General features: G+C 52.6%; 2 protein-coding genes across 2 annotated transcripts in view; one reads left to right on the top strand and one right to left on the bottom strand.

Annotated features, from left to right (window-relative positions):
- MEGF8 (multiple EGF like domains 8) overlaps nt 1-14742 on the top strand; it is a 54989-nt gene that overhangs the window by 32596 nt on the left and 7651 nt on the right. Inside the window, exons 28-38 of the mRNA XM_035117353.2 lie at nt 441-559; nt 648-852; nt 1725-1896; nt 2213-2376; nt 3855-3999; nt 4952-5186; nt 6231-6360; nt 7462-7672; nt 8732-8946; nt 9308-9515; nt 10534-10696. Coding sequence (XP_034973244.2) covers nt 441-559; nt 648-852; nt 1725-1896; nt 2213-2376; nt 3855-3999; nt 4952-5186; nt 6231-6360; nt 7462-7672; nt 8732-8946; nt 9308-9515; nt 10534-10696 — 1967 coding nt within the window. The remainder of the gene's footprint in view (nt 1-440; nt 560-647; nt 853-1724; nt 1897-2212; nt 2377-3854; nt 4000-4951; nt 5187-6230; nt 6361-7461; nt 7673-8731; nt 8947-9307; nt 9516-10533; nt 10697-14742) is intronic.
- LOC132592288 (uncharacterized) lies at nt 10805-13819 on the bottom strand. The gene is made up of 2 exons (XM_060275597.1): nt 13212-13819; nt 10805-12900 (listed from the first exon to the last, which is right to left on the bottom strand). Exons 1-2 carry the CDS (start codon nt 13254-13256, stop codon nt 11080-11082), a joined length of 1866 nt encoding a protein of 621 aa, XP_060131580.1. The 5' UTR covers nt 13257-13819; the 3' UTR covers nt 10805-11079.

Genomic DNA, 14742 nt, shown 5'->3' with positions numbered 1-14742 from the left:
AATGTCTCAAGGGCTGTCACATGGAAGAGGGAGCGTGCTTTTTTTCTCCTGCTCTGGAGGGTAGGACTTGAACCAATGGCTTCAAGTTACAAGAAAGGAGATTCCGGCTAAACACCAGGAAGAACTTTCTGACTGTAAGGGTCATTTGACAGTTGGAATGGTCTCCCTCGGGAGGTGGTATCGCCTCTCCTTCCTTGGAGGCTTTTAAGCAGAGGTTGGATGGCCATCTGTTATGGATGCTTTAGCTGATATTCCTGCATTGCAGGGGGTTGGACTAGATGACCCCTGGGGTCCCTTCAACTCTACAGTTCTGTGATTCTGTGCACTCAGGGTCTCTGTGACCAGCCACTAAGTGGGTATAGGTGCAGAACCCAGGACAAGGGGGATGCTCTGGAGTTGATTCCAGCACTAATCTAACTCTCACCTGTGCATTTTTCAAGGACACAGCCAGCCGGTTTCTTCACCGCCTGGGCCACACCATGGTGGAGGGGCCGGACACCACGCTTTGGATGTTTGGGGGCATGTCGCTGCGAGAGGGGATGCTGGGAAACGTGTACAGGTAAGAGACCCTCCCCTCATCAGGCTTATTCCAATGGGTCGCCCCTGCCTTTCCCATCCTGACCACAGAGGGCGCTGTCTCTCCGCAGGTACTCCATTGCCGAGCGCCGCTGGACCCAGATGCTGGCAGGGACGGAGGACAGAGGCCCAGGGCCCAACCCTCGTTACTTTCACGCGGCTGCCTACATCCCCTCCTGCAAGGCAATGTATGTGCTTGGTGGACTGACAACCGACGGCGTGGCCAACGACTTCTGGCTGCTCAACCTCACAACTTTGCAATGGAGGCTTGTGCAGGTAACCCCTCTCATTTAGACTGCGAGCAGTTGGCAGGTCCCTGTTAACCAGATCAGACCTGTCCACTTCCAACAGCAGGCAACCAGAGGCTTCCAGGACACTGCCAAGCTGGGCTTGTACCTTTGCCCAATCGGAAACTGTGGGTGTTGCATGACCGATAGAGAAATGAAGAGAGGACCTGAGTGCGGGAGGTCTCAGGGCAAAGGCCTGGGGTGAAAGCACGGGGCATATGCTCCTCTGTTTCCACGATGCAGCCTACTGGTTTCTTCTGGGCCATCCCATGGTGGAGGGGAAGGAATCCGTCTTAGCCTATAAACGGCCCCCTCACATTCCACCAGTATTGCTGCAGATGAATCCACATTGGTGGAAAGAGAAAGGAACGCTGTGCCCCACACCCTTGCCCGGTGCCCTTCTCTTTCCTACGCCCTGGATCCTGACAGTGTGACAGGATCCTTGAAACCAGTGTAGTGTAGTGGTTAAGAGCGATAGACTCGTACTCTGGGGAACCGGGTTCGCGTCTCTGCTCCTCCACATGCAGCTGCTGGGTGACCTTGGGCTAGTCCAGGCATCCCCAAACTGCGGCTCTCCAGATGTTTTGGCCTACAACTCCCATGATCCCTAGCTAAAAGGACCAGTGGTCGGGGAAGATGGGAATTGTAGTCCAAAACATCTGGAGGGCCGAAGTTTGGGGATGCCTGGGCTAGTCACACTTCTTTGAAGTCTCTCAGCCTCACTCACCTCACAGAGTGTTTGTTGTGGGGGAGGAAGGGAAAGGAGAATGTTAGCCGCTTTGAGACTCCTTCGGGTAGTGATGAAGCGGGATATCAAATCCAAACTTTTCTTCTTCCCTGTTCCCTTCCCGACTTCTCCAGGACCCTCTCATCCCAGCCGTGGCTGGTCACACACTCACGGCTCGGCGTGGCTCTTCCTTGCTCCTCATCGGCGGCTACTCCCCTGAGAACGGCTTCAACAAGAAACTGCTGGAATATAACGTCGTGTCGGAGAGCTGGCGTGCTGGGAGCCAGGCTGGAACGCCCCCTACAGGTAGGGGATCCTTTCAACCTGCTGTGGGGCCCTGGGGATAATTAGGTGGTTACGGAGCCAAAAAATGCAGGGAGGCTCCTATTGAAAAGGCAAGGTTGCCTTGATTTGAGACAGTCGCCTCTTCTTAAAAGCTCTTAGAGAGGAATCCCAGCAATCCTTCGTGCCACAGTTGCAAGGTGTGCAGGCTTGCAGGCTGGGAAACATTGCAAATGTCCCACGGTGCCTGATTCCATATTTACACTAGTGAGATCAAACACAAACCCTGCCCCCTGCGCCACCCAGCAAACAAACACCTGGTATTGAACTTACTTTTCAGGCCTGTACGGACACTCAGCTGTGTACCACGAGGGCACGGATGCCATCTATGTCTTTGGCGGCCATCGCTTCCACGTGGAGATGGTTTCTGCTTCCCCTGAGCTCTACAGCCTTTATTATCCCAACCTGACCTGGAGCTTGCTGGCTCCATCTCAGGGGCCAAAGGTGAGATACTGCCAGGGCAGTAATATAACAATTGTGGCCAGGGTGCTGTAAAGTACTAGCCTCCCCAAAGAGACACAGGGCTTCTGGTACGGAGAAATCACCAGAGAGTTTCCCAGTGTGAAGACTCTGCCCATCTTTGGTGCTGCTATTGCACAGCCCTGAGGCCCAGAATGAATTATGAGGTCAGTTTAGCACTGTCCGTGAGATGCCTGCATTGGGAGATGACCCTTTTGGTCCCTTCCAGCTCTACAATTCCATGTGTTGCAGGGAAATGTAGGATAGTGTAAGCGAGAAAAGATTCATTTTCAAAGACAGAACGGGTTGAGGGAATGAGAAAATGGTGTGTGTGTGTGTGTGTGTGTGTGTGTGTGTGTGTGTGCGCACGGCGTGCGTGCGCGTGCACCTGTATCGTGTGTGCCCTCTTTTGCATATACATGCTAGGAGAGGCGAGATCACATAGAACGTAGGCAAGCTCAGTGCAAGAAGTTTGTGTGTTTGAGGTAGACAATCCCAATGACTCTGCTGCTTCACACAAAGCACAATTAAGCAGGAAGTTTAAATACGTGGCATGGAGATTGGAAGATAGGAATCTAGGAAGCTGCCTTGTGCAGAATTAGAGCTATCCAGCTCAATACTGTCTACATTGACTGGCAATAGATCTCCAGGGTTTCCAGCAGAGGTCTTTCCAAATCCTATCTGAAGTTGGTCCAGAACTGAGCCTGGGATCTTCTGCGTGAAAAGCCGATCTTCTCCCCCACGATCTACTGCCCTTCCCCAGTAACTTCACGGCCAGGATCTCCCCCCCACCCAATATGGGAGGAGGAGCCAGCTCCCTTGAGCGAAACCATTGCACAGAACAGTGTAATGCACGCTTGGCCTTGTCATCCCCTGGGTGTGAGTCAGCCTGATAAGGAGGTCAGCTGAAGCCTTAAACCACTATCGGCAATTTGTCTTCCCTTTCCTGCGGAAGATTTTGTTGTTCCTCCCGAGCAAGTTATCTGGTATAGGTTGGCCATGATGAGCACAGGATCCTGCAAACACTTGACAGAGCCGTCGTTTCCCCAGGGAGGGTGCTTTTCCTCCTTGCAATTTCAGTGACGGCGCAATTTACATCCCCGCCCCTCCAAACCCACCCCAGCTCTTTCTTGCATTAACCACAAGGGTTTTGTTTGGGGGTGGGGAGGATATTGGGGTCCTAAGCAGTGCAGAGGTTTAAAGGTCAAAACCAGCTCTGTTCCTTTGGATGGTCAATGGAGGCAGCCAGTATATTTGGAACAGAATTGGTGTTATAATACAGTCTGTCCTGGAGAGCAAGAGCTTAGCCATCTCTGTCTTTCGGGTGAGCAGAGCATCCGGCAGGAAGAATGGGCTTGAGAAGGGTCCCCGTGGAGTATGAGGCTCATATTGGAGAGAATTGTGATGTGCTGATACTAAACGCCTCTTTCCCGTCTTTCCTGACACCCTCCTTCCCTCACCAGCCGCTGGCTCATTTCTTCCACGTTGCAGCAGTACTGAAGGACACCATGGTGGTGATCGGAGGGCGCACAGAACGCGAGAATTTCACCAACCACCTTTTCTTCTACCAGCTAAACTGCAACACCTGGATCCTACCCAACAGCACAGGTCAGGGCTGGGATGGATTTTTTGGTAAGATCAGAGGTATAGGATTTGGCACCCCAGGCGCATCAGCCTGTGGCCCAATGATCTGAGCTTCCGTACAAATAATACTCCCTGGTCCCTATTTGACATGCAGAATAAATGGCGCAAGTCATTATAATTTGCAACGGAACAATACCTTATCGGTTCATAATTTGAATCGATTGCCACAGATCCCTGGGGCTTCGAGCCCTCCATGTTTGCACATGTGATAAAAGAGAGTAAGTGAGCCTCGCACAACGTGGACTGACTGACTGTAGACATGCACCCACCTGTTATCCATGATTAGGTAGTGGAGGGCACCCCATAGGGAGTTCCTGCTGCCTAGTGTGGGTATTTCTCTATCCCTCCATTTCAGCTAGCTGTGCTTATTCGAGTTTTTGCCAAATCAAGCTAGTGGCAAATCCATCTCTGAAGCTGCTTGCACGCACTCGTTTCGCATCAACCATGGTTAGCACTTCATTGTAGATAGAAAGCTAACCATGGTTAGCTCTGACCTCGAAAAGGGCGCCTTTGTGAGTGCAGGGAAGAGTGTGTGGCCTGCAAAGTGCTTTCAGTTGTCTAGAAGACTGCCCAGTGTTAAGTCGGGGCAGGGCCCTTGTAGAAATTATATTCATATATCTAGTGAAGCGATGGGGAACCTCTGGCCATCCGGATGTCAGCAGATTTCAGTTCACATCATTCCTGTCCACTGGCCATGCTGGCTGGAGGATGAGATCCCCTTCCCATTTGCCGTTTTATAAGTTCCCTAGTGCTTCCTCATCTTCAGTGTTTGCCTTGCAAGCCGTTTCCTTCCATACTTTTCTGAAAGAACACCTTCAGTTGTTCCATTTGGCTACGTAGGTGCAATTATGTCCTTAGCCCTGTGTGTTCTCTGTCCAGTTTTGCTCACCTGTGCGTTTCCTTTTCCCCTCTGCAGCAGAAGCAGTCGTGGGAGAGCCCATCATGGAGTCCATTGCCCACGCCGTGGCCGCTGTTGGAGGGCGCATCTACCTCTCCGGGGGCTTCAACGGGGTGGCGTTGGGGTGTATGGTGGCTCTCTCTGTGCCCTCCGACCCTTGCCTCATCTTCAGCAGTCCAGAAGCCTGCAACAGGTCTAACGCCAGCTGCACCTGGTGCCACGCCAGCTGCCTCTCTGCGGATGCTGCTGAGAGGTGTGGAGGGGCAGAGTCTGTGCAAATGGCAAAGATGAGAGTGGCCGGACCGTGCCTCTTGTTAGGAAACAGGACGGTGTGGTTAGCAGTTGGGGTGGGACTAGGCAAGAGCGGAGAGAAGAACTGGGGGCTGGAGCTGTTTGGGAGGAGCTCATAGGTGGCAGGAGATGCACAAGTAGTCGTGGGAGTTAAAATGAGGCACTGCCAAAGCACCGTCAGGTGCCTTCAGGTTATTGAAATGTAGCCATTCTAGGGAGTGCACAATTGTTAGCAAACGGATTTCATATTCGTGCTGCGTAGTTTCATAAAGTTCTGCACAGAAGAGACACTGAATCCTCTGCCAAAAAATTCACTCCTAGACCCATAATTTCCCATAAAGTACACATGAGTGCTCCCCTTCCTGTTGCTCCCTTGCTAATTCGTTTTCCAGGTTCTTCAACTTTGCCAAAAACTCTCTTCAGCCTAACCAAACCTTTGTACTGCTATAGATACATCAAATTCCATAACCAAACTGATTAACTTTTTATCTCAGCTAATAGATGGTTGAATTGCTTATTGGGAACATCGTACCACCTTTTCTTAATTCTTTCATTGTGTGAATTGCCTTAAGACCCTTAATTTGGTTGTCCTCTTCCATCTTTATTTCCCTCTCATTGTTTCCACACAAGCCAATTTTGTTTGCTCTCATCCCATAAACTTTTTCCATCTCCCCCCCCCATTTGTTTAGAGCAGGGGTGGGGAGCCTGTAGCCCTCCAGATGTAGTTGACCTCCAGTTCCCATCAGCCGCAGCCAGCAGGTGAGGGATGATGGGAGTTGTAGTCCTCTGGAGGCCTACAGGAAGATGGATGTGGCCTCCTTTAACAATGTGATTCATCATGATAGCCTCTCATTTTAGAGAATTGCACTCCCTTTTAATAAATAAATAAATAAATCGGGGGGGGGGGTGCAGATCATGCATTTGAGAAGGTTGAGCAAATAGGGAGAGTTTGGAAGAGCCCCCCCCCCCACTGAGCTTCCTGGTTGCTCTCCTTTCCTTCCTGCAGGCAGGGATGTTCGGGTGGGACCTCCTGCTTCCCTACCCCAAGGTCCGCAGATGAGTGCCGCCGGCTGAGGACCTGCAGCGAGTGCCTTGCCCAGCACCCACGTGCCATGGCCCACAGCCTGGGCATTCCAGTGAGTAGCCCCCAGCCCTCCTTCTGGCACTGCCTGGGGAGCACCCTCTTCTTCCTTCTGTGTTGGAGGTTGCGGGGCTCCCAAACTCTGCACTTCCGCATTCACTTTTCAGGGAGTGCTGAAGGCAGGTGGTGGCCTTCAGATCACACTGTAGTAGCACGTAATCCCCACCTCTCCAGTTCCCGACGCTCCCCGAATTGGGTGCAGGGGAATGATAGGGAAGTGCGGAATTTGAAGCGTGGCCCAGGTATTCCAGCGTGTCCCAAGGAAGTGGGTTCTGAGAACAGGGAGAGGGAAATGGCAAAAAGGATTGAGGACAGAATTGGGGTTCAAGATGACCCTAACAGATTGGAGAACTAGGCCCAAAATAACAAGATGATCAAAGGTCTGGAAACCAAGCCTTATGAGGAACGGTTGAAGGAACAGGGTTTGTTTAGCCTGGTAATGAGGAAAGGGAGAGGAGATACGATAGCCATCTTCAAATTTCTAAAGGGCGGTCATGGAGCAAACTTGTTTTCTTCTGCTCTGGAGGCTACGACCCAAACCAATGAAAGGAGATTCTGACCAAACACCAGGAAGCACTTTCTAACAACAAGAGCTGTTCAAAAGTGGCACGGACTCCCTCGGAAGGTGGTGGACTCTCCTTCCTTGGAGGTTTTTAACCAGAGGTTGGATGGCCATCTGCCATGTATGATCTAGTTGAGATTCCTGCATTGCAGGGGCTTGGACTCGGTGACCCACAGGGTCCCTTCCAACTCTACAATTCTATGATGGAAAGTGATCTGATTGCAACCCCTAATTTCCACCTGCAGATCAGCATCAATGCTACTCAGAACACACCGAGCGCCAGAAAGGTTACAGTGCCAGTTTATTTATTAAAATATTTGCACACTGCTGTCTTACTTTTAAAACCCAAAGTGGTTTATGACAGCTATGCAATAAAAACTATATGAATATGTAAATTTGTGAAATAGGCTTATATAAGCCAAGCTTATAGCAGGGAAAGGGCTCGGGGGGAAAAGCACTGTCACCATCCTTTGGTTTGTAGTGACCGCGCCCCAGTTGGGGAGGCTTTGACCTTGTTTTCTGACCCCCCCCCAGGCCTTACCCCAGTGCAAGTGGTGCACCAATTGCCCCGAGGGCGCCTGCATTGGCAGCACCGGCAGCTGCACCTCGGAGAACGACTGTCGCATTAACCAGCGCGAGATCTTCGTCGCCAGCAACTGTTCGGAGATCTCGTGCGAGGCCTCCGACTGCGCCAAGTGCACGGCTTCTGGGAAGTGCATGTGGACGCGGCAGTTCAAGCGCACAGGTGAGGGGTTAGATGTGGTGGCTGGTGGGGGGGGGGAGGAACCGTTGATGAGCCTTGCAGGCAGAGGGAGAAAGACCTGCAATGAAGGGGCTGCAGAGGAGTGCAAGGAGGAGGCAAATGTGGATTTTGTGGCTGGAAGCCCCAGGAGGGGAGACTGCTCTTGTGCACGGGACCTGCCTGAGTTGGCCACTGTGAGAACGGGGTGCTGGATTAGGAGGCTCAATGGCCTGATCTTATGTTATTGGGCTCTTCAGGACAGAATAGCACGCTAAGTCAGATATTGGTCAGACAACCAATAAGAAATCAGAGGCAGATTTAGGGGAGCAGTTCAGTCACAGAGCCTCAGGGATGCTGCAAATATGATGTAGAATGGAAGGTGAGAGACGGGGGCCATGCCAAATTTCAGACCTCAAGATCTGCCACTGATGGAATGAAGGGTGAATGGAAGCGTTTGGGGGGAGCTGATGAAAAGAGCAATGTTAATTGGTAGTTACAGTAATACCTCCGCGAACGTCCGCCTCGTCTAGCATCCATTCCGGCGAACGTCCATGGCAAACCCAAAAGTATCGAAACTGGTTACTTCTGGGTTTGCTGCCCGCGCATGCACAGAAACAGTAAATCGTGCTATGCACAGAAGCGCAAACTGCTCCGTGCACATGCACAGACGCAGCGCTTTGCCCTGCGTCCTTTCCGGCTAGTGGCCCGGGGCTCCGGAACGGATCCCGGCCACAAAATAAGGTATGGCTGTACTTGGTTTGTGAGGGGATCCCCAAGACAAAGAAATCCAAGCAGCTTTCCTGACAGCAGCATGTTGCACAGTTCCCCAAGAATTTCTCCTGCCCCAGCTGCACAGAGCTCCTCTTTATTTCTCTGGGGGGCTGTGCACACGTCCCACGAATCAGGCCCCTGAGTGCTTAAATGGCCCTTAGGAATCCTCCAAGAAACAGCCAACATGCCTTGCCTCCTGGTAAGGCCGCCTGTGAGGAAAAGGAGGCAGCGTCTCAGATACCACAAAGGCCACCGCCGCTGACTCTCCTCCTCCTCCCACTTCTGGCCCAGGGGAGACGAGGCGTATCCTGAGCGTGCAGCCCACCTACGACTGGACCTGCTTCAGCCACTCTCTCCTCAACGTGTCCCCCATGCCAGTGGAATCATCGCCTCCGCTGGCCTGCCCCACGCCGTGCCACAACCATAGCATCTGTGGGGAGTGCCTGAGCTCCAAGGGGGCCGACGGGGGCTGGCAGCAGTGTGTCTGGAGTGTCAGCTTGCAGCAGGTAATCCCTGGGGGGTGCAGGGGAGCTGAGAGCAGGCTGTGGCGGAAGAGGCCGCCTCTTGAAAGTGTCTCCTTCCTTCCTTCCTTCCTTCCTTCCTTCCTTCCTTCCTTCCTTCCTTCCTTCCTTCCTTCCTTCCTTCCTTCCTTCCTTCCTTCCTCTGGGAACAGGATTATTCTGTAGATTGGGGAGATTCCTGGGCATCTCTCAACCTTTTTCGTTTTAGTCCCTTGTGATTGCGGAAATTCTGCAAAAAAAAAAGTGCTCCTCTGCGTCATTTATTCACAGTGCAGGATTTCGATGGGGAAAAGTGCGCAGACGTGAGCTCTAACATGCACCCTCTTCCGCCCCTGTCTCCCTGCAGTGCATGAGCCCCACGTACCTGCCCATGCGTTGCGCAGCTGGGATGTGCGGCCGAGTGCTGAGTGGGGCCGAGAGCTGCACCCCGTCCTGCTCCCGTTTCCAGCAGTGCGCCCTCTGCATCCAGCAGCCCCGGTGCGGCTGGTGCGGCCTCCGTGGCGAGAACGGCAAAGGGCGGTGCATGGAGGGAGGGAGGAGCGGTCCTCACCACGGTACGTACTGAGCAGAACTGGGGATAAGGGTGGGGTGGGGCCAATGGCACCTTCTCAGAGAGGAGTGTGGAAAGCAGCACAGGACAAGGCATGGGAAGTGGCGGCCCGGCAGTAATGCTCACAAATCCTTGTTGCAAGCAAGGTATTTCTCCAAGAGGTTTGGAGGGTGGCAACACGAGAACGGGGCCTTCTCTGCAGTGGCTCCCCGTCTGTGGAATGCTTTCCCCAGAGAAGTTTGCCTGGCGCCTTCATTATACACCTTTAGGCGCCAGGTAAAAGTGTTCCTTTTTAACCAGGCCTTTGGTTGATCCGATGTATTCTTTTGGGGAGGAGGGCTATTGGGTTGTTGTTTTTATTTTTATTAGGTATTTTGTAATTTTATATCTTGATTTTTTTTCTGTGAACCGCCCTGAGACCCCTAGGTATAGAGCGGTATAGAAATATAGTAGTAGTACAGGTGAAACTCGTAAAATTAGAATATCGTCGAAAAGTGCATTTATTTCAGTAACGCAACTTAAAAGGTGAAACCAATATATGAGATAGATGCATGACATGCAAAGCAAGTTATGTCAAGCCTTTATTTGTTGTAATTGTAATTATTTGTTTTAAGGCGGGTCAATTATAAATGGAATGTAATTAATGAAATGTCATAGCAATGTTTATTTTTGTATGATTGTCACTATTTGTTTTATGACTGTGGAATTTCCAAAAGAAAGCATTTGTAAAAATTAAAATAAAAAAATAATAAGTTGCATTACTGAAATAAATGCACTTTTCAACGATATTCTAATTTTCCAAATTTCACCTGTAGTAGTGATGATGATAATAATAATAATAGCGATTCTTAGAAATATTTCCCTTTATTTGTGGTCTGGGGAAGCCCTTTGCCCAGGATTAAGTGGAGAGCCTGATAGAAGCCGGTTGCAAGATGCAGCCCAGAAGAGCTTGAGGGCACCAGGTTCGGGGCAGCTGCTCTTAAGGGTTGCCAGCAGCTCCTGTCCCTCTCGCCCCCCTGCAGGATTGGTTGAGTCATGTGGCCTGAAAGCAGACTGGGCCTTCATGGCATGCCCTCCTGAGAACGAGTGCCTGAACGGGCACCACGACTGCAACGAGACCCAGAACTGCAACGACCTGCCCCACGGCTACAAGTGCACCTGCAAGAACGGCTACACGCTGGACAAGTGAGTGCCGTGGGAGGGGGGCGGAGATGAAGGAGGGAACTGTAAGCCTGTGGTCTCGGCCGTAGCTGCCTCGGCTCTACTAAGAACCCACTGCATTTCAGACAACTTGTCACAGATGGGGTGTTGGCTACTCCCGAGTAAGCACTCCACACATCCTCTGGATTTTCATAGTTTTATTGTGCATGCTATATACAGTGGTGAGATGTCTCAAATCATGTCTGCTCTGCATGGGGCAGAAGCCCACAATGGCGTCTCGTGGGCTCTGACCCCCCTTTTAAGACTCCAAACGCCCCTCCTCCTTGCTCTATGGGTCCTCCGTGGTCCCAAACCAGGCTCCTGAGGTGCCGTTCTCTCTCCTCCCTCCTTTCCAGCCCCTGCTGAAGCTAGCTCCTCCCCTGCTTCCCTGCTACCAACCTGGAGCTGAGCCACCAGGACTCTGCAGAGCCCTGGACCCGTCTTAACCCTTCCTGTTCCTGATTTGAACTCCCAGACTTGCTGCTGCTCTCCCATCTGGTGGAAGTAAGCAGAGTGGGCTGCTCTCTGCAAGCCCTCTCTCTTACATCCACCCCCCCTCCAGGCTCCCCCCCCCTTTCTGAGGCCTGGTTTGCCTGGTCTGATGTCTGTAAAGAGGGCTGGAAGCCTGACAGGTCTTCCTCCTCTGTAGTGTGTGTAAAATCCTGTTCCCCGTCGGTGCTGGGTGGCTGGTCCGTGTAGTTCCTTCCGTTGTCATCCTCCTCCTCCCTCTGGAAAATTGCTTCCGATTCCCAGAGGGCTCCTTGGGTCTGCGTCTCCCCTGCTCCCCACCTGGGATCGCCCTCCCCCTCTGTGTTCCCTGTGCTACTGACGTGTGGTGGTTTGGGTCTGTGGGAGAAAGGAGCGTGCAGTTCCAGTGTGCGGTCCTCCCCTTGCATGGTGTGCGTGGTTGCCTCCGCGTTTTGGGAAGCAGGAGTGCCCTGCCTGGCCATCAGACATTTTAACCCCCCCTCCCCCCACCGGGAGCCCGGGCTCGCTGTGGCACTGTAGACCTCCTCCTCTTCCTTTCTTTCTGGACCCTCTTGGCTGCCTTCTCCCTCCACCCTTCTATCTAGTGTCTTTTGTGTGATTTCCTCCCCCTCCCTCCTGTCAGCGTCTTGTGTTGGATGTGTGTCACGTCCTCTGAACCTTGGGCTTTCCCTAAAGTGTGAGAGCAAAGACCTGTGACCCACGGGATGGACCTTTCTCGCTGTAGGTGCTTCCCCCCTGAAGGTGACAGGGTTGATCTGTGTCAGAACCTTGAAGGGCCCCAGCCTTCTGGGTGCCAGCTTCTTCCCCCTTCCCCCCATGGGAAGGCCTTCTGACCACAGCCAGACCCTGTCCCCTCCGTGGAAGACCTTCTCCAGTCCCCTGTGATGGTCTGCCCCCTCCTTGTAAGCCTCATTGCCCCTTGCCACGTCTCCATCCAGTTGTTGGTGTACTGTCTCCCTCCTCTCACCCCATGCCTCAATAGGTGGTCCCCCAATCTCCCCCTCCCCCTGCTCTGGGAAGGCTCTGGGGTTTCGCCCAAGACTGGCCTTACTGGGTGTGAGCCTCGTGAAGACATGTACTGCATGCCCCTCCGTGGGGTTGTCATGATATTGCTTGAGAATCTTCCCTCTGAGGGAGTCCTGGGGCATATACCGGGCATCATTGCTAAAGAGTAACCCCTCTTTCTCGGCAAGCCCTTCCCCTGCCCCCTTTTTCTCCCTCAAGTCCCTCCGTATGTTCTGGGTAAAAGTGTCCTCTTTGGTGAGTTGGCTCAGTTTCTCTTCCTGCATCCCCGCCTCTGCGTCGTTCCATCCGCCTGGGGAGCTGATGTGGTGCGATCCTGAGGATTCTCCTTCTTTCCTGCAGTGCTCCTTGCCGTCTGCATCTCCAAAGGTGAGATCTCCCCGGCGCTGGCTGCCCACAGGGTCATTGTCCATTAAGTCCAAAGCTAGCACTTCTGCGTGCTTGTTCACTGTCATCTTCCGAGAGGGGGTCTGTTGCGTGACCTCACCCTCCTGCAATTCCCGGCCGCCTACGGTCAAGACGCTCATGGGCAGCTCCCTTGGGAAAATGGGAATCTGATCCTGCTTAGCCAAGTGCACCGATAGGAAATCGTTGCTGCTGCCCCTGCGGAGAAGCCCGACTGTCTCCTGGGTCTGGCCTCTTGGCAGCTGCAGACTCACTTCCATCTCTTTGTCGTGCTGTGGGGTGTTACAGGAGGGCTCAGTTGTTGGTGCTCTGCCTGGCCCCTCCCCTCCTGATCTGGCATCCAGGCTTGCGTCTGTGCCTGCCTGCTCTCGCCATTCCTTCCTCTGGGGGCAGTGTTCCACCCAGTGGCTGGGTGCATTGTAAAGGCATCTCCCGCCTTTCTCTTCCCTCTGTTTTCCCGCGTCAGCGTTTGAAAGTACCCGCGCGCGGGCTTTGTCCCTCTGCATCACATCTGGCTGGAGGGGGCTGTGTTCCGAGCTGCTCGGTTCACTAAGCTTGGCTTCCCCTGTGCCCGGGTGCCTACCTGGTGCTTGAGCCGTTCCATAGTTGCAGGGTGCTGGCAACTCATGCCAATCCTCCCTCGGCATCTCTCTCTTCTGCTTTAGATGCTGCCAACTTCATGCCGGCTGCTACATTTGCAGCCCTCTTCCCTCGGGGTAGCCATCAAGAGATTGTGGGCTTGCTGTCACAGATGGGGTGTTGGCTACTCCCGAGTAAGCACTCCACACATCCTCTGGATTTTCATAGTTTTATTGTGCATGCTATATACAGTGGTGAGATGTCTCAAATCATGTCTGCTCTGCATGGGGCAGAAGCCCACAATGGCGTCTCGTGGGCTCTGACCCCCCTTTTAAGACTCCAAACGCCCCTCCTCCTTGCTCTATGGGTCCTCCGTGGTCCCAAACCAGGCTCCTGAGGTGCCGTTCTCTCTCCTCCCTCCTTTCCAGCCCCTGCTGAAGCTAGCTCCTCCCCTGCTTCCCTGCTACCAACCTGGAGCTGAGCCACCAGGACTCTGCAGAGCCCTGGACCCGTCTTAACCCTTCCTGTTCCTGATTTGAACTCCCAGACTTGCTGCTGCTCTCCCATCTGGTGGAAGTAAGCAGAGTGGGCTGCTCTCTGCAAGCCCTCTCTCTTACACAACTGATATGTGAAATCCCTTCTGCCTACCCTAGTCTCTTTAAATATTGCGCACGAACCGGCCACTCATCTCCATTGATGGAGGGTGTCATTTGCTGCAGCTTCACCCTCCCAAATTGAGGGGATCACTTGTCCCTTCAGCACCCCTTCCTCCTTCAGGGTAAACGCACATAGGTTATGTCTGTACATCACAACTGCTGTTGATGGCGTACAGTACTGTACTGTACTGAGAATGCAGAGGTTCTTGCTTCGCTCTCCTCTCTGCATAAGCAACAAAGCAAGCACAATCTCTGCTTCCTGTTAAGCCTGAACTGGACTGGTTATGGTTTGTTTTGCCCAAGCAAACCAAGACGTGAAGCCGAGGATTGTCCCTCTAGGAACCTCAACTTTGGTTGGACTACGACTCCCATCATTCCTAGCCGGCCTGGCCCAGAGCTCAGGGGTAATGGGAGTTGTGGTTTGAGCACATCTGGGGACTCAGGGCTGAGAAAGGCTGCTTGAGGCTATCCACATTCTATAAACCATGGGTAGGCAAACTAAGGCCCGGGGAGCGGATCCGGCCCAATCACCTTCTAAATCCGGCCCGCGGAGGTTCCAGGAATCAGCGTGTTTTTACATGAGTAGAATGTGCCCTTTTAATTAAAATGTGCCTCTGGGTTATTTGTGGGGCCTGCCTGGTGTTTTTATCATGAGTAGAACGTGTGCTTTTATTTAAAATGCATCTCTGGGTTATTTGTGGGGCATAGGAATTCATTCATTCCCCCCCCCAAAAAATATAGTCCATCCCCCCACAAGGTCTTGAGGGACAGTGGACCAGCCCCTTGCTGAAAAAGTTTGCTGAAAAAGTTTGCTATAAACTCACAGGTTCTTGTTGGGCAGGTTTTGTGGGTTTCAAAAAATCTCATTAATTTAAAATT

Source organism: Zootoca vivipara, chromosome 6 (assembly GCF_963506605.1).
Source record: "Zootoca vivipara chromosome 6, rZooViv1.1, whole genome shotgun sequence".
Classification (NCBI taxonomy): Eukaryota; Metazoa; Chordata; class Lepidosauria; order Squamata; family Lacertidae; genus Zootoca; species Zootoca vivipara.
The sequence above is the reverse complement of the archived record's forward strand: the minus strand, read 5'-3'. Positions and strand labels throughout refer to the sequence as shown.